Source organism: Mchenga conophoros, linkage group LG3, assembly GCF_057382185.1.
Source record: "Mchenga conophoros isolate Kocher_MC1m ecotype Shallow Benthic linkage group LG3, M_conophoros_male_GT1.1, whole genome shotgun sequence".
Taxonomy (NCBI): Eukaryota; Metazoa; Chordata; class Actinopteri; order Cichliformes; family Cichlidae; genus Mchenga; species Mchenga conophoros.
In genome coordinates, this window is record NC_140528.1 from 44,473,224 (window position 1) to 44,497,977 (window position 24,754).

The 24,754-nt window shown below is 40.9% G+C and overlaps 2 protein-coding genes across 2 annotated transcripts in view; one reads left to right on the forward strand and one right to left on the reverse strand.

Annotated features, from left to right (window-relative positions):
- The window catches only part of LOC146578890 (polymeric immunoglobulin receptor-like), a 128,682-nt gene extending 117,423 nt beyond the window's left edge, over window positions 1-11,259 (reverse strand). The window contains exons 1-2 of the mRNA XM_085267857.1: window positions 11,094-11,259; window positions 3,436-3,768 (exon numbers count right to left, since the gene is read on the reverse strand). Coding sequence (XP_085123983.1) covers window positions 3,436-3,768; window positions 11,094-11,160 — 400 coding nt within the window. The 5' untranslated portion in view covers window positions 11,161-11,259. The remainder of the gene's footprint in view (window positions 1-3,435; window positions 3,769-11,093) is intronic.
- Window positions 11,260-12,699: 1,440 nt separating this feature from the next.
- Window positions 12,700-14,768, forward strand: LOC146578895 (E3 SUMO-protein ligase ZBED1-like). Its single transcript, XM_085267858.1, has 6 exons — window positions 12,700-12,704; window positions 13,055-13,127; window positions 13,274-13,738; window positions 14,191-14,311; window positions 14,402-14,577; window positions 14,652-14,768. The coding sequence occupies exons 1-6, from the start codon at window positions 12,700-12,702 to the stop codon at window positions 14,766-14,768; spliced, it is 957 nt and encodes a 318-aa protein (XP_085123984.1).
- Window positions 14,769-24,754: the final 9,986 nt, after the last annotated feature.

The window sequence follows — 24,754 nt, forward strand, 5'->3', positions numbered from 1 at the left end:
ACTGCCAGACTGCAACTGCACCTTATGTACATTCTGTAGTATTCATTCATTTCTGTATTCTATGTATATAAGTTTAGATTGTTTATTTACAGTTGGTTTACACAGCTTTGTGTATGTATGTGTATGCATGTTCCCAGTACTTCTGAAGGGCCCTAAAAAAGTCCCTGGCTCTAAACAGAAAGAAGTTTTCACAAAAATTGGTTAGTCAAAGGGCTTTTTTTTCAGAATAAAATCAATATGAATTCTTGTCTGAAGGTAAAAAAAAAAGAAGGCCAACTAATTTATTTTTCCAAGTGGATCATTGTGGCTTTTGCTATAATGCAGAGCTCTGTTCTGACTGAAACAATGTTGCAGGCTTCAAACTTCTCTGTTTTACAGGGACAGGTTCAGACAGGTTTCACTTAACTCAGCTACAGTGTTTTCAGGTTTTTCTGTTACACCTGTTTCAGTCAGGTACTTCCCACATCTACATCAGTGTTTTATTTTCTTTGAACTGATTCCAGATCAGATTAAAGATGCATCAACTGGCTCAACAGGTGAGAGGTTTCTTTTTCTCTCCTGACTGCTCATTGTTTTCATGACTAAGACTACTTTTGTTTTTAGACTAAGAAAAGAAATAAAAGAATACTAATACATGTTAAAATTTTATTCACACACACACACAAAACAAAAGCCAGTGTAATAAGTGTATTCACAACACATATGCAGATTTTGTTTACAATTAAATACAGTGAGAGAAATAAAACATTCATATTAGTACAGGAGCTGAGTGATACATGTTAATGTGTCAGTGAAAAGTCTCTAACACAAAAATATACCCAGATAAGATTTCAAATACATATAGTTGTAAAATTGTATTGTAGGATAGAAATTAAGACTGTAGTCATTCTCACTGTTTATGAATTAATAAATGTTATTTAAAAAATAAAATTTTTTTATAAAATGACAACAAAAACAGATTTAGGTTGACAATTATTTAAAAAAATTAAGCCTGTGAAAGAGTTGTTCTTCACTGCAGAGAAGGGTTGGTGAAAAAACTCTTTGTAAAAAACAAACAAACAATAAAACAAACAAAAAAAAAAAACCTAACATTTACCCAGCCACAAAATTCCATTTTTAACTTATAACTCCATCACACATAGTTACATTTTTTATTGATTACAGTATCTGTCCTGAGAACATCTGTTACTCTGCATTTTGAGCTTGAAAACCTGCAACAGCAGCAGGAGGAGAGCTCATTTGGAAAAGCGCCAAAGGACCTGTCACACTGGTCCAGGTACCTGGACCTGGGATATAGAGCATGTTTGGGGAGTGCGACTGTCTGTGCTGTGTCTATTTGTGTCTGTCTACACGTTGGGTGAGTGCCGAGTATTTGGTTGTGCATATGGGGTGGGAATGCACGTCTGTGTCCGCGTGTGCCTGTTCGTCTGTGTCTATATGTCAGGTTGGGTCTTAGACTCAACCTCTCTGGGTACATCTCAGGCCCTCCAAAGTACGGAGGCCTATCTCCCCTCACCACACTCTGATGTCCTCAGACGTTGGTGTGTTGGTGGTTCTTGTCGACTGGAGCTGGGCGCTCATGTATGTACCGGCTCACTCCTGGTGGCCGATTAGCGGGGCCTGGCGCCTGTGGCCTGTGGCCTGGCTGGGCCCCTTCCGGGGGATGTGGTGCCCTCAGGCCTCTGGGCCTGAAGCTCGGTCCTCTCTGGCACAGCTGGCTGCCGGTAGAGCCCGCGGGCACGCCACTGCAACCCCCTCTGGCCTCTGCTCCGTAGCTGCGGGGTGACCTCTCGTTTGGGGCTCTACTCAGCTCTTCCCAGGAGGGTGGCACGGTTCCCCCCCTTTTGGTGGTCCTGCTCGGGTCCTTGTACTCTGGGGCCTCTGGATATCTGGGGCCTGGATCTCCTCCATACCTGCTTCATGCCCTGGGGGACGGGGCTGTGGCTCCCCACACTCCCTAGCAGATCATTACATGGAGAAACCTTTGGAATACAAGCATGCTGATCCACACAGGTATGCACACAGGTGTGCACACGGGTGTTCACAGACACGGACTACACCTTTCTTGGCTGCTGCCTCAAAGCACATTGTGCACTGTCTATCTTGCATGCTGCACAATATCGTTTAATATTTAGTATCTACTGTTATCTAATGCTAGCTAGTTTATTGTGATGGTGCTGGGGTTTTTTTTATTATGTTGCTCTTTGCTGTTTGCTTTCTCTTCTGTTTTTTTTTCTCCATACAGGTGATCCAGGTGTTTTGTTTGTTTTTCTTTCTTTCTTCCCCCCCTTCTCACCGTCCCTTCTCCCCTTTGGTTTTCTTTCTCTCCCTCTCTTTCTTTCATTCTTTCTCCCTGTCCTATCCCCCAGTCATGTCTGTCCCGTTTGTAGCAACCGAAAATAAAATAAATACATAATTATAATAAAGGTCAATCAAATGGACCAATATGGCAAGGCCATGATGATCCACTTGGTAAAATAAATCCGCTTGGCATCTTTCTTGGCCTTAAGACAACAATTCTGATGGCTAAAGATCCAAACGGGACACAAAAGAAAAAAAAAAAAAAAAGGAAAAGTGCCAAGATATTTCAGACATGTTGCATTTCCACAGGAGGCTGGTATTTTGGCATTTTCTGATTCTCATGTTTTCTGTAGATCACAAAACCAACAACAGCAGCAACAAGAAGCACAGCAGAAACTGACAGACCAACTATCAGTCCAACAGGTCCATCCTCCTTCCCTCCATCCTCCTTCCCTCCAGCCTCTGTGTGTCCTCCTTGTTGACCTGCAGGTGAGAAACAGGTGTGAGGTGTCAGCTGTCAGGTAGGTGATGAGTGAAGAACAGAACAGAATCCATTTCCTCTTCAAACTGCTGTCAGACATTATCTACTGCACTCTGATCACATCACTCAGACCAGCTGCTTTCTACAAAGTCTCATCAACAACATCTTTAGAAACAAACATCAACAACCAGGAAGCAGCTTCACCTCTGATCACACACACACTCAACTCTACTCACTCACCTGGAGGAACAACAACTCTCAGCTTTACCTCTAGCCTCTAACTCTCTACAGCATGTTATTTATGACCTCTTCAGTTTGATTGACAGATATATCATATAAATCTACATTCAAGTGTTTAAAAGTCACTAAAATTATGCCTTTGGGTCAAGAATTTCTCAAGTATAAAATCATTACAACAACATTTGCTGTGATGCAGTTCGTGAGGAGAGACAATGTGAGGCCATCTGATGTTAGCAAGATGAACCAGTAGCACAAGAATTTGAGCTGTTGATTAGTTTAACAAGTTTTGAATTCATTTTAATTTAATCAGTTTAGCAAACACAGTGTACAGACTATTATACAATACAGTATAATATAATACCTGTGTTATGGAGTCACATCCATAACCAGGAAGAAGCTGAAATTAAACTCACCTGAGTTTTCAACCTTCAAAGTGACTCTGTTTAGAGACTGTGGTTTCTGTCCATCATATCCAGCTTCACATTCATATGTTCCAGCGTCATTCGTGGTGACATGTTTGAGAATCACAGAAAAGTCTCCAGTCTCATTCCATTTTGGATCTTTCATCCCCACTCTACCTTTAAATAGTTCATGCTGGAGGTTTTCTTCAAACCGACCATCTCTGAAGATGATGACAATAACCTCTGACTGCAGGTCAGACTTTTCCCACCTCATCATTATTGAAGTAGCATTTGTGGGACCAGAACACTCCAGAGTGGCATTTGCTCCTCCTTTGACTTTTAACTCTTTTTGGTATGAAACATCTTAATAAAGTAAATAGAAAATAGACAAACAGGAAGTAAAGACTCATTAGTAGAAATACAGTTAATAGAAAACAATACATTGTCTAATAATTACTTTCATCCATCTGTCCTCTTTCACTTATCCAATTCTGGGTCACAGGCTGGGGGTGGTTATACCAGCCTTAAGGTGACAGAGGCGACCTGGACAGGTTGCCAGTCTGTCACAGAGCTAACACAGAGAGACAGACAATAATTTACAGCTACGGCAATTTAGAATCATCAACTAACCTAACCCCACTAACTGTGTGTCTTTGGACTGTGGCAGAAAGCTGGAGAGAGCCCACGGAAACACAAGAACATATAAACAGGGAAAGACCTCGGCCTGAACTTGCTGTGAGGCAACAGTGCTAATCACTGAACCACCCTGCTGCTCTAATATTTAACTTAATTCTTGAAAATATTAAACTTTAATCAAATAATTTAAATAACATGTTCACTTTAAGCACCTTGAGGTTACTGTTGTTGTGACTTGATGCTATATAAATCAAACTGAATTAAGCTGAACTTTACAATGATTGTATCAAACAAAAGATGATGATAAGAGAAAAAAAACTGTGTGAGGTAATATGTGAATAAAAATCCTTCACTGCTGGTTTATTCACATCCTGTATGTTAAATTGTGAACTCAATTCTGCTTTAAAGACCTAAAACCTGAGTTTAAAGAACTTTTTGTCTTTGCTTGTCGGCAACTGGTTCAAATATTTTTATTTACTCTATGAATAGAAAAGTAATACAAATTTGTTTGTGCTTTACAGTCATGTCCAGGACGTTTAATATGGAGATTTGTTGACTGGTGTTTGTTTAACAGACCAATGTAATGTCTATAAGTACAGACAATGACATGATCCTCAGCCGTACAACAATATAATTATTATTCTTGTATAAAACTATCATATATGCACACATTTGTCTCATGTTTAGATGTATTAGAATATACATCAACATAGTCTAGAGTAAAATTGTGCATTTTAATAAGGAAGTCCTACAAAGTGTTTCAGAGGATACAACTAGAACCCTGACAGTTGTGCTGTGAGGTCTCATTTAAACTGTGTTTTAAACAGTGCTCATCTAAACTGAACTCTGCCAGTTTCAAAAATAAAACAGATGTTAAGAAATGTATTATGGTTCATGGCTGTGAAGAATTCGGGTCCTCTGAAGTATAAAATCATTACAGCAACATTTGTTGTGATGCAGTTCGTGAGGAGAGAGAATGTGTGACGATTGAGGACAGACAATGATGTTAGCAAGATAAACTGTGGTTCAGTCTTACAGGTTACAATACCAACAGCACCCAGAGTAAGATGCAAAGATTAAAAGTTTCGGTGATTTAAGTTTTTGGTTTCTTAATATTTCTGCAAATGTACTTCTTCCCAACTGACACAATTATGTTAACAAAAACACGTTTTCTTGCTTAAAATTCCAGGAAAAGTTTCCATCTGATTTATTTGAGATTTTAAATCTTACTAAAATATCTTTCTCAACATACACTATGTATTTTTCAACTGTCTAAACTCCAATAAGTCCATTTATTGAAATATTCAAATATTTAGATGTTTCCATATTTCTCAACTACATTGTCTATTTTTAAAAAAAAATCACAATTTCAGTAAATCATTTGAAATAACTGTAAAATGTAAAACTTGAAAAATAATACGCAGATCTATTGAGAATTTCATGCATACTCTTGATTGTGTTTTATTTTTGATGTTAAGTAATTTACAGTTAGGTCCTGTTATCACAAATTAATCTCCAATCTCGTTTAATTACAACAATGCCCCCCAACTCCCCACTCCGAGTGTATGCACTGACTGCTCTTTTTGTCTAACACAAAAGGTTGTAGATTTGGTTTTGGCATTGGTGACGACGGATGATTCAACCGCCAAACCCTGCTCTGTTTCTTTTTTTGTCCTTTTTGTCCTTTTTGTCCTTTTTTCTTGATAACAAAAGGAGAAATATACTTGCCTACATGTGCTATTCTTCATGCTTTTAAACCATTTAAAATTACAATTCATAGTTTCACTGTGTGTTATACTTGTATAACTATGCATGTGACAAATAAAGAACCTTGAACCTTGAACCTAGTTTATATGTGCATTATATAATGTTTAATTACTATTAAACAAATAACTGACTAAGTATTTTATACTTTAGTTTACTTCAGCCATATTCCATATAAATCAGATTGAGCATAAATACAAAAATAAAAATAGCTTCAAATACAGTCATAACAATAAAAGAATATGACTTTAAGGACTTAACAACATTAGGGAAGACCGGGGATAGTTGTAACGTGGGTCAGTTGTAACACTTCCAATTTCTCCAATTAGGGCTAAGTTGCAAATGATGTGACTCCTCCTGTGCATGCCCAACTCAGTTCTGCTATCACATGTGAAAAATCAGCAGATTTTGTCAAATACAGACAATTCAACACGAAAAAAAGTAATTTGTATGCCAAAAAGTACGTTTTTCTACTTTATTTCAAATTCTAATAGCATTATCTGCTTTGCAGTTAAACTCATCAAACTTAAATTATGTTATTTGTATGTCTATGGGGATATATTCTGTGTAGGTCTTTAGTGCTAATGTTTTAGCCGTTGGCTGTAATGTTAGCTAGTTCATGGCTATAGGAGTCTGGGTCAGTTGTAACAGCAACAGTCTGGGTTAGTTGTAACAATAATGCAGATGTTACAACTTACCACACTATTACTTTAACTTATAACTGGTCACTTTGGTATATCAATTCCTCCACTGTTTGTGTTCCCACACACACATTATGCAGACCACTATGTCAGAGATGGACCAGTAGGAAGTACTGGTAGTGGAAATAAATCAGGATGGATGCAAGAAACAGATTTCCTCATCTTTCTGAGGCACTTTGCAAACCACACCAAGGTAAGCCATGATAAAAAGTAATGGAATTGCGATGCTGGTGAACAACTACATTTTTTCAGCTTCATTGTTATGTTCAAAATTGGTGCAAGAGTTGTAGGTTATAATGCCCACTGAGCCAATGAGGCCAAACTCAAGGAAGACCAACCAAAATTAATGAAATATTCAGTTGCAGAAAATTCCATAATTTGTCTTTTTTGGGGGGTTGGAATATGTTCAAAAGCTAAATTTCTGCATTCTGTCACACACACACATAGCTACATAAAGGGATGTAAGAGCATTCATGTGTTGAATAAACAAAGATTACATGTTAATGTTTTGTTAGTACCCTTATTTCATTGTGTTACATTTTACCCCAGGATATGTTACAACTAACCCAGACTATGGGGTTAATTGTAACATTTCACTCTTTGTGTTTGAGGCCATACCATGCAATGGGTAATTGTGCTGCAGAGAAAATAGCTGCACTATTTAATAACCGAGTCATGTAAATACTTTGCATTACATTTTGAATCCACTACCTTAAAAGAGCTCCAATTTACAGACAGAAATGTCAAAAATGTTACAACTATCCCCGGTCTCCCCTACTTCAGTTGTAGTACACCAACATCTCTTATACATTAGCACTAAGGGAACACTCAATGACCTGGTGGTTTTTGTCTATAAAACTACTCATTTAAGATTACCAAAAAGTAAAAGATCTCTCAGCAAACATGAACTATGTTACAGCAACAGACATGGAGTACTGGTGCCCCACACAACAACTCAATGTCAAGGAGCCAAACACATGCCTTCTCCTCTCATTAACTGAGATAAACTGGGGATATATATATATATATATATATATATATATATATATATATATATATATATATATATATATATATATATGCGTGTGCGTGTGCGTGTGTACATATATATGTTTATTCATTGGATAAAATAAGTTAAATGTCATGTTATTATTGTCCGGCCGGAAACAGGCCGCGGGTGTCCAAATTCAGAGGCTGCGTCCACCTGATGACCCGGTGTTGTGCCAAAAACTGATTTCCGGTATTTTCCAAAAAAAAAAGTGTATTATATTGTATTTAAACTGCTATAAATAACTTGTTGATCTATAACAGGGGTCGGCAACCTGCGGCTCTTTAGTCCTTATAGCTCCGGGTGGTTTGGGAAAATAAATTAAAAAATAAATAAATAAATAAATTAGAAGTATTATTATTAAGTATTATTAAGTATCAAGTACCTAGCTGAAGTGTATTTTATTTGTGTTTAGTTCTTTTTTTAACTTGTAGTTCTAAATTGGAAGATTATTGTGATATTGAAATATAAAAATAAAATTATATTTTATTATTTTTTCATCGCTCAATATATATATCCGCCGAAACGCCGTGCATTTATCGAGACTTTCAACCCCAGGTAGGCCAATTATGGATCTTCGGATTCACATTATGTCAGCAGCTCCACCGTGAACTATGTTAAAAACAAACACCGCTCACGCCTCACAGATGACAGATTACAATCCTGCATAAAGATGAAAGTGACTAAGTACAGCCCCGATCTGCAGACGCTGTGCGCAGAGGTTCGGGACCATAAGTCTTATTGTAAACATGTCACGACAGACCCGACGATGTTTGCATGAACACGCTTTTCAGCATCTCTTTATTGACCACTTTTCACACACAGTTGTTGTACGCATACAGCCGGCTGCAGCTTTGCAGCTCACAGCCCGACAACACAACAGCAGAGAGCGCACAGACTTTGAGGCGGCGAGGTGTGATTGCGGGTGCCGCTCAGGTGCGTCCGACTCCCATGCAGCGGCGCTGCAGACCACGCCCCGCCACACACATTAACCAGGTAAAATACATAGCAGCATAGTGCTTTTTTTCCAATTAGTTTTTAAAAGTCAGGTCAAGGCTCCAAAAGCCCAAAGGCGATATAAGGGTGGCGGCTCACAACAGTTTTTGTTTGCTACATGGATCATTTTAGTTCAGCTGGGTGTCTTTCCTTTTGTTATATTTCTTTAAGAGTTCAAAATGTGTTAATTACATAAATAAAATGCAATTTTCTCTGTAGCACTTCATGGATTTCATAAGCAACACACTTTAGTTGCTCCGTGGATTCTTTTAAAAAGCAGTTAAAAACTTTTCTTTTCAAACAAGCTTCTTCTACGTATTTTATATTCTTTACATTATTTACATTTGATCTTTTACATTGTGTACATTTGATCTTTTACATTGTGTATAATGTCTATTGATTGTATTGTTTATTTTAATATTTGTGTACAGCGCTTTGTGACTGCCTGTCTGTGAAAAGCGCTTAATAAATAAACTTTACTTACTTACTTTAGTTGTTCACACAAAGCATAAAGGTAAAAAAACAATATATACAGTGTTATCTTCATTGTATATGTCAAAAAGTATTTGCGGCTCCCAGTGTTTTCTTTTGCGTGGAAACCGGGTCCAAGTGGCTCTTTGGGTGTTAAAGGTTGCTGACCCCTGATCTATAATATGTGAGACATGTCAAATATATCCCTCATGAATTATATCAAGTCATCTTAACCAACAAACAACATTCCTGTAACAAGGTAGAAGCCGCAATCAGTTTTTGGCAGTGACTTTATGTATCCTTTACTTATGCAGTTAAAAAAATTCTTGTTTACTTTAAAAAGGTCTCTCTTAAGAGTAATCTGGCCAAGAGGACAGCTGAAATTGCAACAAATGCAAAAATACTTCTGTAAACATATTTTAAGTGGACAAAAGGAAGATGATTGATTATAATGTAAGTACAAAAACACATATATTTGAAGTTTACACAGCTACATTCTCGCCTGAAAATATGTTAAAAGTTTATTTTGCGACCCAGAAAGAGAAACAAGAATAATATTAAAACTAAGTAGCTGCAGTAATAGTAGCCATTGTTGAAAACTGGAATTTGCTGGGCCAAGCTGGGATATGGTTTTTCAGTTTTGTTGTCCGGGTGGGAAATGGGGAGAAATTCGGGAGAATGGTGGCTCCGGGAGATTTTCGGGAGGGGCACTGAAATTCGGGATTCTCTCGGAAAAATCAGAAGGGTTGGCATTTATGGCCTAGCATAGCCTGTAACGTTATTATGACGGACACATTTTATGAGTGAGCTTGACTTTAAGTGACTTAAAGGTTATTTTGAAAAATACTTTCTTATATCCAGGTTCTTCCTTTGTGCTGCCGTCCTCCTCTCCTCCTCGCAGCGCAGGCTTGCCGCTGCTAAAACTAAACAGAGGTCCCTGAAAGGCACAGCCAATCATACTGGCCATGTTTGTCACATCCAGTAGAGAACGTAATTTAACTCTTTCTGCGCTGCTGGGCGAATGAGCTGTTTACAGATCATTTTTTGTTCTTTGTTGGGTTTGTTTTTCTTTACTCGAAGAGATTAAATTATTGGTGGGGACAATTCAATAATTGCTGGATATTGGTGGGGACATGTCACTTCAGTCCATCCCAAATCTACGCCCTTGCTAACACGGTATACTGAGAGAAAGAAAAATAAAATCTGTTCTACAGCTAAACACAGGGGTTTGTTAAATGTGACGTTTACCTCTATCAGGAACAGAAGCTCCTCACCTGCTCTATGCGCGCCCCTCCCACAGGTAAGCTCAGGTTTCTTTTGAGCGTCACCGAATTTACATGAATGTGACGTCAGAGTTAAAATGAAACTAAACGGAAGAGAAAACGAGTTTCTTGAAGTAATCGAATATTTAGCTTTGAATATATTTCTCTCTCAGACGATCACATCATTTGTAAAAGTCTCAATATCGATAAGACCCGGTTTACAGTCAGGTCTAATCAAACATTACCCTTCATCTTTGTGTCGTCCACAGCGACTCCACCATTACGCACACGGAAATATCCTCCCTTAAGTGTGTTTACTGAATTACACCCTTTTAGTCTCACGCCGTGTTTTAACAGGAAAAAGAAAAACATCTTTACTATTAATCTAATCCACTCTGTTATTGTTTAGAAGTTTGTTAAAATTTACTGTTACAGCAGCTCCTCACCTGCTCCTCATACAGGTGAGCCGAGGCTTGTCTCTAGCGTCACCACCATTACATGAAGGTAACGTCAAAGTTCAAACTGAAAAGGGCCGAGAGTTTTTTAAGTGTAGTCTAATATTTAAATCCATTTCCACTCTCCTGTCACCATTACCTGTGTACCTACATTTCCTCCACACTGACTCTGAAAGCAACGACCATAAAATGAAGCAGAGCGGAAACTTTTTTGCTCTCCCGAGGAAACAAAGACTCTTACACAGTGTCAGTACAGTAACTTCTAAAACTACAGCAATCTCTCCCTGTTACCTGTCCTTCGGTGACAGATTGATTCACATAGGTACACACGGCTTACCTGTACAGTCCAGATGTCCCAGCAAACAGAGTAAGAGAAACAGCGATATCACTGATTTGAACTCCATGTCTTTCTTTTCTGCTTCAGTTTCTTAGTTTCCTCCTCAAACTCCGTTCGTTGGTAAAAGACAGATGATGTAGATTAAAACTCGTCTGTTTACCAGAGACAGTTTGGTCAGTGTTTCACTGTCTGCAGGGAACAACCCGCACAGTAGGGAGGAGTCACGTGATTTACAGAAAAGCCTTCACAGCGATGAATTTGCTCCACCTGTCAGTTTGGTTTAATCCCAGACAGCAAGATGACTTTGAAATAATGTTTCTTTTTTTAATCCGAGTCATCTTTATGTTCAAGACTGCAATCTCAGAGCAGAATAAATGTTGAATCCATGTTGAAATACTGATCAAACCTAAACGTGTTTTAGTAATGTCATTGGAAATACACTGATTCAGAGCTGTCCTGTTATTGATGATGATCTATTTATGCTCACCAGGTGGCAACAATGAGGTTGTAAAGTCATAGATTCATGGTCAACTGGGAAATTAAATTATTAATAAATTCATCAATTGGATTGTACCAGATTGTACCATTTATCAGAATCAGAATCAGAATACTTTATTGATCACTGGGGGAAATTATTTTTTTGTTACAGTGCTCCATTATAAACCAACATAAACCAACATTAAGACAAGACAGACAATACGCTAACTAAGAATAGTACAATATATACATATATATATACATAAGTCACTCATAAATAAATAGCTGGAAAAGAAACATGTGTAGTTGTAGCAGTAACCAGTGTGTTAAGTGGATGCGTTGTACAGGGAGATGGCCACAGGCAGGAAATATTTCCTGTGTCGTTCAGTGGTGCTTTTCGGTAATCTCAGTCTCTCACTGAAAGAGCTCCTGTGACTGACCAGCATGTCATGGAGTGGGTGGGAGGTGTTATCCAACATTGTCTTTATCTTGGACAGCATCCGCCTCTCCGACACCACCTTGAGGGAGTCCAGCTCCATCCCCCCATTTATGCTCACCAGGTGGCACCAATGAGGTTGAAAAGTCATGGATTCATGGTCGACTGGGAAATTAAAGCTATTAATCAATTCATCAATTGGATTGTTCCATCACACCACTCTCAAAATGTTACATCCCATCTGTCCAGTTTCGAAAAGTCTTTTATTTAGTTGATCATGGTGATATTTAAAATCACAAATTTATGTTTGACTGGGAGACAATCCTGGGTTAGTTGACATTACTACAGCAAAGAGATCTCATCTTTGTATACATCAGGTAAATATTCACTTAGTTTCTAATATTTGAATTGTGCCAAATGTATTTTTGACCAATGACATTCCACACGCAGTACGGTGATATATTATTAACATATTATAGATGTGTAATTGTCACCTTGGTCATTATTGGACACTTCATAAATGTCACTAACTGAAGTTAGCTTGCTAATGAAACTGATAACTTGGGCAGATTATGTTAAAGAGAAAGAGTAAATAATTAAGTAGAAAATTCAAATGTGAACAAGCTATGCTATTTTCCTTTTGTTTCCCCCACAATGCTTTATTTCGTTTTTGGTTTTGTTTTCTTTTGTTAGATGGCGTAAATCACCAAGCGGTGGTAGTGACAGTGTGTGAGTTCTCCTTCACCTCAGGATCCAGACCAGGTGAAGGCAGGATAGGACTGAATTCACCAAAAAATATTGTGAACTAATCCTGATTTAATAAATTAAACATTTAACTGATCTGAAGTTGTCTTTTGGTGTTTATATGTCAAGTGTTGTACTGGAAACAAGAAACAAGACTGAAGAGTGAGTGCCTTACCTTGTAGGGAAGCCATTTTAATTGTCGCCAAACAATTTGGAAAACCACAACAAGGAAAGACTTTGCACAAAAAGAGAACGAGTAACAAAGGAGGATTGAATGTGGATTTTGACCCTGAATTTGGATTAGCATTGTGGAGGACAAAGGTTTTAAAAGATTTGTTAAATCATTAAATCCTAGCTATGTTCTCCCCACTAAAAAGGTCATAAAAGCAGTGAACATTTAGTTTCTACAGAGTAAAATGTGAACAGGCAGGACTGAGGCTCAAAGCCTCAGTGTGTAGCTACACTACACACTGCTTCACAGCCACGTCGTACTTTTGAACAAAATGTTTTTACTTTCCTTTAGGCCCTGAAAGTCATGGTGGAGGCCAGGTACCAGGAGATGAAGGAGAAAGCTAAGGCCAGCATTGAGAAGGCAGCAGATGTGAGTCTGACATCAGATATGTGGACCTCCATCAACACAGAGGCCTATCTTGCAGTCACCTGCCATTTTGTTGATGAGTCCAGCACATTAAACACCGTTGTTTTAGGAGTGCAATATTTTCCTAATGCACACACTGCAGAAAACATTGCACAAGTGAAAGGCTCACTCATGGCAGAATGGGCAATTACTGACAAAGTCACATGCCTAGTAACAGATGGGGCTGCCAATATGGGGGCTTGTGCAAGGGAGCTACAACTCAAACATGCCATAGCTCACACCCTGAACTTAGTGGTGAAGAAGGCCCTTGACCAGACCCCTGAGCTCTCTGACATCCGAGCCAAGTCCAGGAAGATCGTGGGATATTTCAGGAGCAGTACCTCTGCAAAGGTAAGTTTTTAAGTGGCTTAGTTACAGTTTCTTTAATGCTACTTATGTGTATAGTTCTGCTCCCTTGACAATCTAATGTATGCTTTTTTAAATTGTATTTTGTAAGGAGAGGCTTTCAGTCGTGCAGGAACAACTAAGGAAGCCTCAACTCAAACTACTACAGGAGGTGGAAACACTTACAATATGCTGCAAAGACTTTTCGAGCAAAGGGAGCCAGTGGGTGCTGCTTTGGCAAGTCTCACAACAGACATCCCACCTATGTCATCTGAGGAATTTGGTATAATTTTCAGAGTGTCTGGTTGCCAAATATTGGAAGGCTGGAGGACCCCCTTAAATACTGGGAGAGACAGAAATATGTCTACCCTCACTTATATAAGTTAGCACTGACATACCTGTGTACCCCTGCCTCATCTGTGCCCTGTGAGTGTCATGGTCTGGTTGGGCACCTGCAGGTCTCAGACAGCGGCTCCTCCTCCTTTAGGCGGAGTCCGGTTGCCCCTCCCTGGCTGACCACCTGTGAGCAATCGTGCCAGCGGTATATCAGACCTGCGCTCTCAACCACTCATCGCCTGAGTATCTGCTATTCCCATGTTAGTTCAGTGGAGCATCCTAAACCTTGTCTTAACGCCGTGTGATGACTCACCTGTCTTTTCTTGTCCTCAGAGATAGCACCCGGAGTGGAGATCTTGTTCCCCTCGCTCCCGTCCTCCTGGACCTGGGCCGCCTGCTGCTTACACAACGTGGCCTGCCGGCCCACCGCTCACCTGCCTGCCTCCCCACACCTCGACCGCTTCCGGATTTTCCGCTCCACCTGTCCCCTCCATCTGAAACCAAGTAAGGCAATTCAATTCAACTGCGGAGGATTGTTGGTTGTCTGCTGGATCCCTCTGATCGTGATCTCCTCTTGTTCCAGTGCCCCCGGTCCCTACCTAGTCCTGTTTCTACCTCCCCGCTGTCCCCGCTGTTCAGCCGTCTCCTAGAGGTGTCTAGGTCGCCCTCATTATCCCCGACGAATCCTACGCGCCACTAGTGTGGTGGCGTCGCTTTGTGTTTCACCTTTGTTTACCTGTGGGCGGAAATAAATCATTTGTTTTCTGTCACCTCGCTTCCGGGTTGGTTTCTGCGCCTGTGTCCATCCCTGTTCCCTCGTGCCGCTGGGCCGTGACAGTGAGTGAGTGTTTTCAAAGGCAGGGGAAATATTGTCCAAAAAAAGAAATCGCCTACGACCTGCCACAGTGGAGAAACTGTTGTTTTTAAATAAAAACCAATGATGTGTCCCCTAAACACTAATCACTGTAGCTGTAGCTCAGGTGGCAGAGCAGGTCAGCCACTAATCAGAAGGTCGGTGGTTCGATCCCAGGCTGCATCCTGGCTGCATGCCAAATATCCTTGGGCAAGATACTAACCCCGTGTTTGCCTACTGGTGGTGGTCAGAGGGCCCGGTGGCGCCTGTGTCCGGCAGCCTCGCCTCTGTCAGTGCGCCCCAGGGCAGCTGTGGCTACAATGTAGCTTGCTATCGCCAGTGTGTGAATGTGTGTGTGAATGGGTGGATGACTGAATGTAGTGTAAAGCGCTTTGGGGTCCTATGGACTAGAAAAGCGCTATACAAATGCAGGCCATTTACCACTGTCCTTGCCTCAATGTTACAAAAGCACAACCACTGTCCACACCTCACCTCACAGTAAATGATCATTTCCATTTTAGGAATTTCCAAATAATCATTTTCCATACTGCCAGCATAAATATACACAGTATACTGCCATGACTACAATATAGATGTTTTACACACTCCTTTTGTTGTTGACATTTACAGGCTGTGTGCAAAATGCCACACTCTTCAAATTCATGCCAACTAATATTTTTACGTCCAGTAGGTGTCCTACTAGAGCAAATGAAGCTTCAAGAAGCTTCGCGTTGGGGTGAACCAATTGGATGAAAAGCTTCAGTGCTTCATGAGGCTTCATCTGCCCATCACTACTGTCAGGGGTAGACATTTGTTCACAAGTAAGAGAAATAAGACACTGCAGACCAATTCAGAGAGTTTTAAGACGTGCGCACGGGTGAATGCCTCTGAAAAGACACACACACCGAGTGCAGGCTTGGTTGCTTTATTTATAGGGCAAAGCGGGTTACATAGTACTTCCTCTTTTCAGTTAAAAGAGGAGAGGTCAGGCATTATCTCAGCTTATCTGACCTTACAGACTCTGGGGTAAAGAATACAGAAGTTTATCATGCTTATCTGACATCACAGACACTAAAAAAGAATGCATTGTGTTTGCGTTAACAAATAGACTCGGTTATGTGAAAATATATGAACACTTGAAAATAAGGCACACTTGATTATATTGTATTTGAATATAAGGCACACTTGATTATACTTGATTATATTGTATTTCATAAAAATCCACTTACAACTACTAACTAACAAGTCTAGTTCTCTTCCCATTTATCATTAGTTCACTGTTTTCAGCTGTTCACTCACCTGTCTCTAATCACCCATCATTCTGTGTACTTAAGTCCCTCAGTTTCATCAGTTCAGCGTCGTGTCATTGATGCAGCTGTCGCTGTTAGGTTGTCACACAAAGGAAAATGGCGAGAGTAATTTTTCCAGAGTTAACATTATTTTCCTCTAAAAGAGTCATTTTTACTCATTTTGGATTGTAATCATTTCGACTGGCTGCCAGAGTGAGAGCAAAAAAACAGGAAATTCCATTGGAGTAATATGGTATGGCCACGCCCACTACCATTTCTGCTACTATCTCGTGGGATAGTAGTAGAAATCGATTCCAAATTGATTCCAGATTTGTGTAATATGATCCATATGCATGACGAATTGCATCCGGTGGGGGGAAGGGGTACTCCGGAAGTGTCTAATCGATTCCATTTGTGTGACTAATCGCATCTGGTGGTAAAATAAATTTATATTTTGTCCAGAGAGGGAGGGGTGGTTCCTGGTGGGATTGTTGAGGAAAAGTTCAGGGATAATTCTGATCAGAGAGGGGTCATTCCAGGTGCATGGAAAGTTCAGGGAGATAACGCAGCAGATTTCTGATGAGTCAATGCTGTATAGAGAGACAGAATGATGGCAGCAGATAGGTTTTTCACAGACAAGAGTTGAACTCATAGTTTGTATTCTGTTTAAATGTTTCAGTATTAGTTCCAATATTATGACAAAGATCTTGATAACCATTTTCTCGGTAAAGAGCTATTTCTTTTTACAATAGCGGGTTTATTTTACTTTCTTATATTAACCTTATTACAGATGCAATACAAGAGAAACCTTTAAGATTATCTGACTAGTAATGGATTGCACTTATATAGCGCCTGGTGGAGGCAAGCTACCAATGCTTGTAATGAAAAGAATGAAAAGAAGGACTTTCTATTGCTTGTAACCTACAGGCCACCCACTCATCTCCTTGTATGTGTAAGAAATAACCCTTAGTAAAAAAGCACCACTCCCATATTCAGAACTCGGTCCTTCTTAGCATCCCAAATAATTTTATTAAAGCAACTTCACCCCTGATGAGGATTTGTGTGAGAAAGAGTTTTGTTTTTTGTTTTTTAAGGGTCACTTTTACAACACGTTTCCTCATTAGCACAGAACTCTCGATAGACAGAAAAACGAACCATAAAAGATCATTACCGAGGGAAACGGCCTTGTTTTACGCACATTAAGGAGCTCTAATTAACCGCTCTAATCAAAATTAGTATTTCTTAATGCTTGTAACCTAGCAAACAATTTCATAAAGGCCTCTGACTCAACTCCTTGCACGTGTAAAAAAAAAAAAAAAAAAAAAAAAAAAGGTATCCCGCACATATTCAGAACTTGGTCCTATATAGCATCTTCACTCTCGGATGAGGTATTTTGGTTTAGTGAGGTAAAGAGTTTTTATTCACTTTTGAGCTACTTTTACAACAGGTTTTCTCATCAGCAGAAATGCTCGATAGACAGAAAAACAGAAACCCTAAAAGAAAACGGCCTTGTTTTGCACACATCAAGAATGAGTCAGACGACCGTCGGTTCATCCCGGTCAATTACTTCCGAGAGCTCGGGATGCTTCAACTTCCTCCGTCAGGTACCATAAGCATATAAGAAAAAAAACCCAGAGAAATTATTATTTTTTTAAGAGAGAAAGGGAGAGAGAGAGAGAGAATCAATCAAACTTTTCTACAACACGTTATACCACTCCGGGTCAGGAGGGGCGATATAGCACGGACCGGCTGGATGACTACGCCGGATGGAAGCATAACCGGAAGCGTACCAGGCGCAAGACCGGAAGCGTCCCATGGACTTTCCCTTTGACTTTCATCCTGCTCCATGACCAACCGTTAAATGTTTCCTCAGTATTGCTGTAATGTAACAACAAAGTTAGTTTGGTGTGTGTAGTAACCACTTACCTCAACTTTTTTTTTTTTTTTTTGCCTGTTCCATTTCGTTCTTTAGCCATCAGAATTGTTGTCTGAAGACCAACAAGCATACCCAATGGATTTACTTATTATTGGTCCATTTGATCGACCTTTGTTGTTATTATTTATTTTATTTTATTTTCAGTTGTTACAGACGGGACAGACATGACTGAGGGATAGGAAAGGGAGAAAGAAAGATGAAGGAAAAGAAAAAACAGAAGTGAAGGGGGACAGTGAGAAAGGGCACTTAAAAAGAGAAAGAAGAAAAAAAAATCTCCTGGAGCACCTGTTGAGAGAAAAAGAAGAGAAAACAAGCAAAAAACACCCGAACAGAGCAACATACTAAACACGACACCATTACATTAATCTAGCTAAGTGTAAACAGCAGTAAATACTAAATATTGAATGTTGTTGTGCAGCACGAAGGACAAACAGCGGCCAATGTGCTTTGAAGTAGCAGTCAAGAAAGGTGTAGTTTATGTCTATGAACAGTGAACACCCATGTGCACACCTGTGTGGATCAGCGCGCTTGTATTCAAAATGTGTCCCCATGTAATGGTCTGCTAGAGGATGTAGAGAGCCATAGCCCCGTCCCCCAGGGCATGAAGCAGGCATGGAGGAGATCCAGGCTCCAGACATCCAGAGGCCCCAGAGTGCGAGAGCCCAAGGAGGACCACAGGAGGGGCATCCGTGCCACCCTCCTGGGAAGAGCTGAGGAGAGCCCCAGACGAGGGGTCACTCAGTAGCCACGGAGGAGAAATCAGAGGGGGCTTTGCCGGCAGCCAGCTGTGCCAGAGTGAACCGAGACGCAGACCCAGAAGCCGGAGGCCCAAGGGCCCCCGGGGTGGAGGCAAGCAGACCGCCCAAGGCTCCGCAGCAGCAGGGAGGCCCCACATCCCAGATCCGAATCGGACGGCCAACGCCTCCTCCCATAGCTGGACTGGCCATCGGGCATAACAGGCATTTGCCCGGTGGGCTGCTGGCGATTTTTTGTTTTTATGGGCCGATCGATTTTTTTTTTTTTTTTTTTGGAAGGGTATAAATAATGAAAGGTGTTGGATTGGCCAATTGGTCATGATCGACTCTGGGCTGGACCAATTACAGCCGAGGAGGTCGGATGCACCCTCTCCCTTGTTTAGCAATCTTATAGACGAACTAAAGAAAATGGAGAACAAAAAAAGGAAAGGAGGTGCAGAAAAAATTAGGGCCAAAAAGAAACAAGCCCTTCAGGCAGACGCTGCCAAATGTGTAAAAATAACTGAATTGTTTGGTGGTAGCTATGGCATAGCTTCCACAGATTTAGCAACATCAGGTAAGAAGTTATGACCTGCTGTCTATCTGTGTCAGATATAAACCAAGTTTTCGTTGTGCTGACTTTTTACAGTCGCTTAGAATAACTGGTACTGCGTAATAGCTAGCATGACGGAGTTTATATACTGCTGGGCGGGTGCTATGAAGTTACTGATAGTAAATTTTATTTTATGCTTAAGGTTAGTTTCTCAAACTCCTAGAAATCTTAACAAATTGTGCCAATCCTTACATGTTGCACCAGGCTGATTTATCATCAAAAGTGGAGAAGTCTGTGACAGAGGAGACAGAAGAGCAGCAGAGAGAGATGGAGCAAGAGAGAGAAATAAAAGAGCAGGAGAGAGAGATGGAGATGGAGATATGACTTTATGTTATCCATGAGGGATGCATGTTTAATGTTATGTATTTTCTTCTATTTGATCTCAAAAAGCTCCTAAAACAGTCAGTGATCACTGTTGACCTCCCTCGGCTTTTATTACCGCTAATCATTTATTTAAGCTCAGTTTTTATAACCTTAGGATGTAACTACAGCCCATCCCATGCAGCAGTATATGAATGACTAACCTCGTATTATGGATGGATTATCTCAGTTGTTCTCCTGGCTGAAGTTTGGTCCTTTCACAGCATCCTGCCATGCGATTACATTTGTTCCTGACCACCGAGAACACTCACGTTAGCTTGTTTATATTATGCTAACATAGCTGTGTCGCTAGCGGTCACGTAGCACATCATTATATACCAGCTAGCCCAACTTCAGTAACCCTACAAACGTCACTGCTTTTTAGTTTTCTGTCTTCATTTATATGGGGCGACCGTGGCTCAGGGGGTTGGGAATCGCATCTGTAACCGGAAGGTCGCCGGTTCGATTCCTGGGCTCTCTGTCCTGGTCGTTGTGTCCTTGGGCAAGACACTTTACCCTACTTGCCTACTGGTGTTGGCCAGAGGGGCCGATGGCGCGATATGGCAGCCTCGCTTCTGTCAGTCTGCCCCAGGGCAGCTGTGGCCACAACTGTAGCTTGCCTCCACCAGTGTATGAATGTGAAAGTGAATGAATAGTGGTATTGTAAAGCGCTTTGGGTGCCTAGAAAAGCGCTATATAAATCCAATCCATTATTATTCATTTATGTTGGAAGTGATAACAGAGCTGTACGTTTTAATTTGTTTCCAAAACCCCGCAGTCAGGACATGCTATATTGTATTTAGATAGAAGCTAGCGAGCTAACTCCCTGCTAACTTCTAACTCCGTTAAATGTCATAAATTCCGTTTTCATTGATGCCTGGATGTTAAACTCAATTGTTACACCTGGTAGAGCAGAACGCTGATCATTTTATTAAAGATGAAAGACTTTAGACAGTTTTTCAACTCTCAGTAATGCCATAGTGATCGTTTGATATATGGACCTGCAGCGGAGTTTAGGTCCAGACACGGCTAGTGACGTCAGACTGAACAACCGGATAGTAATCATCCACCACTATTTTCAGTTGTAGATGATAAAGGATTCACAAAGTTTATTCATGCAGGTCCATATGACAGAGAATATGCATGTTGTTGTTTTATTTTATATTTTAATTTATATTTAATTGTGTTGTGGTTTGCAGTGTTTTGTGATGTTTCACTTTAAATTTGTTTAAAAGAAAAAAGCTGAAAATTTAAATAGTTAAAAGTTGAAATGTGAATAGTTGGTTTTTGTATTATATGATTTATTTATTACATTTTATGTGGAGTGAATAAATAAAAGTATATTTACGGTGGCCCCTAAAGACAAAGCACGTAAAAATTCCAAAACACACAAAAACTCAGAAGCACGTACAAACTCCAAAACACATAAAAACTCAGAAGCACATAAAAACTCAAAACACGTACAAAATACAACAGAAGTGCTCCAGGATGCTAGGCGCAGTGTTGAGGTTTGTTACCTAGTGGCTACACAAGCCAGCAAGTACCAACGACCGGATTTGGTGTGCGGTAGTAACAGGTAAATTAATTTTTTTTAAATTATTTGAATATATATGAGTGCTTGTGTATAAATACACAAACAATACACACATGCTTTCAATTGTGTAATTTAAGTGATTTAGGTAGCTCTGTTTTGGAAGTTCAGTTAATGCTAGAAATGTGTTTTGGAGTTTGTACGTGCTTTGTCTCTAGGGGCCACCGCATATATTTATATATAAACATATAAAAATAAAACCACTTCTTTTTTTTTCCATTAGTAAGTCCTTTTGTGCATAATTTTATATTATTGTTAATAATAAATTAATTAAAGCAACAAAACAACCTGAAGAGCCGGTTCGGAGCCGAAAGAGCCGGTTCTCTAAAAAGAGCCGGAAATCCCATCACTACTGCCGAAGCACTTTTCCCGGCATTAACGGAGAAAATACGTCAAATATAGGTTAATGATCAGAGCGCTCCCTCGCTCCCTCCTCAGTAAGGAAAATCGCTATTGGCTGTCCTAAAAGTCGCTAGAAGTCGCTAAATGATGTCATCGCCTAATTTGCATAACTGGTCATGCTAATATAATTGTAACCTACGTTGTTGGAGAGAGAAATAACATCGTGGAAGAGACATAAAGTGAGTAAAAAACGTCCTAAATGCATTTAGAATTTATCTAGAAATACGAATTAAATTTATTTTAGCAATTATTGTTTTTTGTAATGTCACAATTCCAACCCTGCTCCTTTATCCGGGCTTGGACCGGCAAAAGTGACCCGAAATAGGCACTCTGGTGGAGTTACTGTGTGTGTGTGTGTGTGTTTATAAGTAGTTTTAAACTTGATCCACAAAACAGCATAACAGTAAAACAAGAACTGACTGCGTTACAGTCAGTGCTTGAGCAGCGGCTTCGCTCATGCGCGATTCATTTCCAGTTTGGACACATAGGGGTAGTGATGGTATATTTGATTCTTTTTACTAAATCGAATTTTAATGAGTCACTCACCAAAATGAATCGAGTTTTTGAGTCATTTGATTCACTGAGTCAGTTGACCAGAGAGTGCAAAAAATGTACATTTTCACTCAAACTTAATTAGTTTCTCTTTTCATGTAAATCCTACTGCTAAGATGAATGATTCTAAAAGAAAACAACTATTTTATAGAGCAAAAAAAGAGCAAAAACATTTCTAAAATTAAGCAATTTCCTATCAAAATTGCTTAATCAGAATCAGAATCAGAATCAGAATCAGAATGGGTTTATTGCCAGATGTTGAGGTTTACAACATTAGGAAATTGCTGCGGTGCTTCAGTGCAGACAATAAGAATTAAAGTGCTATGTAGAAAGAAAGATATGTGCATGAGATATACATGAGATATATACATGAGAATAAGAATTATGAGTGCTACATAGAAAGATATATACATGAGTGCAGGTGGTGATCAGTGCCAAACATATATACATGAGAATAAGAATTAAGAGTGCTACGTTGAAAGATATATACATGAGTGCAGGTGGTGATCAGTGCCAGACATGAAATGATGCAGTGACACAGCGTAGGGTCATGTGTTAGTGGCGGGGACAGTCATGTGGTTATTGTTCATGTGTCCAACAGCAGAGGGGAAGAAACTGTTCTTGTGGCGAGAGGTTCTGGTGCGAATGGACCGGAGCCTCCTGCCTGAGGGGAGCAGGTCAAACAGACTGTGTCCAGGGTGAGAAGGGTCAGCTGAGATCCCGGCTGCACGCCGCAGTGTCCTGGAGGTGTACAGGTCCTGCAGAGATGGGAGTCTGCAGCCAATCACCTTCTCAGCAGAGCGCACAACACGCTGCAGTCTCTGTTTGTCCCTGATAGTGGCTCCAGCGTACCACACGGTGATGGAGGAGGTGAGGATGGACTCGATGATTGCAGTGTAGAATTGCATCATCGTCCGTGTTGGCAGGTTGAATTTCTTCAGCTGCCTCAGGAAGTACATCCTCTGCTGGGCTTTCTTGATGACGGAGGTGATGGTGGGCTCCCACTTCAGGTCCTGGGTGATGGTGGTACCCAGGAAGCGGAATGAGTCCACAGAGGTGATGGGGGTGTCAGTCAGGATGATGGGGGGGAGTGGGGCTGTGTGCTTCCTGAAGTCCACAATAATCTCCACTGTCTTCTGGGCATTCAGCACCAGGTTGTTGTGGCTGCACCAAGACACCAGACGTTCAACCTCCCTCCTGTAGGCAGACTCATCCCCGTCAGAGATGAGCCCAATGACGGTGGTGTCATCTGCGAACTTGATTAGCTTGACAGACTGGTGGGTGGAGGTGCAGCAGTTGGTGTACAGGGAGAAGAGCAGAGGAGAAAGAACACAGCCCTGAGGGGAGCCGGTGCTGATGGTCCGGGAGTCCGAGACATTCTTCCCCAGCCTCACGTGCTGCTTCCTGTCCGTCAGGAAGTCAGTGATCCACCGGCAGATGGGATCAGGCACATTCATCTGGGAAAGCTTGCCTCGGAGATGGTCTGGAAGGATGGTGTTGAAGGCAGAGCTGAAGTCCACAAACAGGATCCTGGCGTAGGTTCCTGGGGAGTCCAGATGCTGCTGGATGAAGTGTAGGGCCATGTTGATGGCGTCGTCTACAGACCTGTTGGCTCTATATGCAAACTGCAGGGGGTCCAGGAGGGGGGCCGTGAGGGTCTTGAGATGGGAGAGAACTAGGCGCTCAAATGACTTCATGACCACAGATGTCAGAGCCACGGGTGTCAAGGGTAGTGTCGTGGATGAGAGAAGGAGGACCCAAACGCTGGACTCACAGGCAGGTAGGTGAAGGTGGATGTTTATTGCCGAAGGAGTGAGCAAACAGTACAGAGGGAGGAAATGGCTGGCTGACCGAATGAACAAAGGACTGACTGACTGACTGACTGACTGACTGACTGACTGGACATACAGACGACATTGACATCAGACATACATCATTAATGACCCGACATTGAATGGGTAGAACAGAGGGCTTAAATACACAGACTGGTGATAATGATGATAATGAGAGACCGGTGAGTACACAGCTGAACATAATGAACTAATGATAATGGGAAGAGGACTGAACATAATGCACACAGACCAAGGCTAACACAATAAAACAGGAAGTGGAACAGGCAGTAGATAAACAGTGAACATGAACTAAGAATACTGGGTCAAAGACCCAGAAACCCTGACAGTACCCCCCCCGCTAAGGCCGGCACCCGACGGCCAAAAGAACGAAAAACCAGAACAGGGCGGGCGGAGGGGGCCCAGGACGGAGGGACGGAGTCCACACAGAGACAGTTCAGGGGGCCGACCGTGCGGACGGCAACGGCGACGACGACAGCGCTGGTCCGGGGGCCGACCGTGCGGAA

Bases quoted from the DNA above. Each gene is read 5' to 3' on its own strand.
- LOC146578895 (XM_085267858.1), top strand. The intron at 13,739-14,190 runs GTAAGTTTTTAA...GGGCACCTGCAG, and splicing joins GGAGCAGTACCTCTGCAAAG to GTCTCAGACAGCGGCTCCTC. The intron at 14,312-14,401 runs GTATCTGCTATT...TCTTGTCCTCAG, and splicing joins CTCAACCACTCATCGCCTGA to AGATAGCACCCGGAGTGGAG.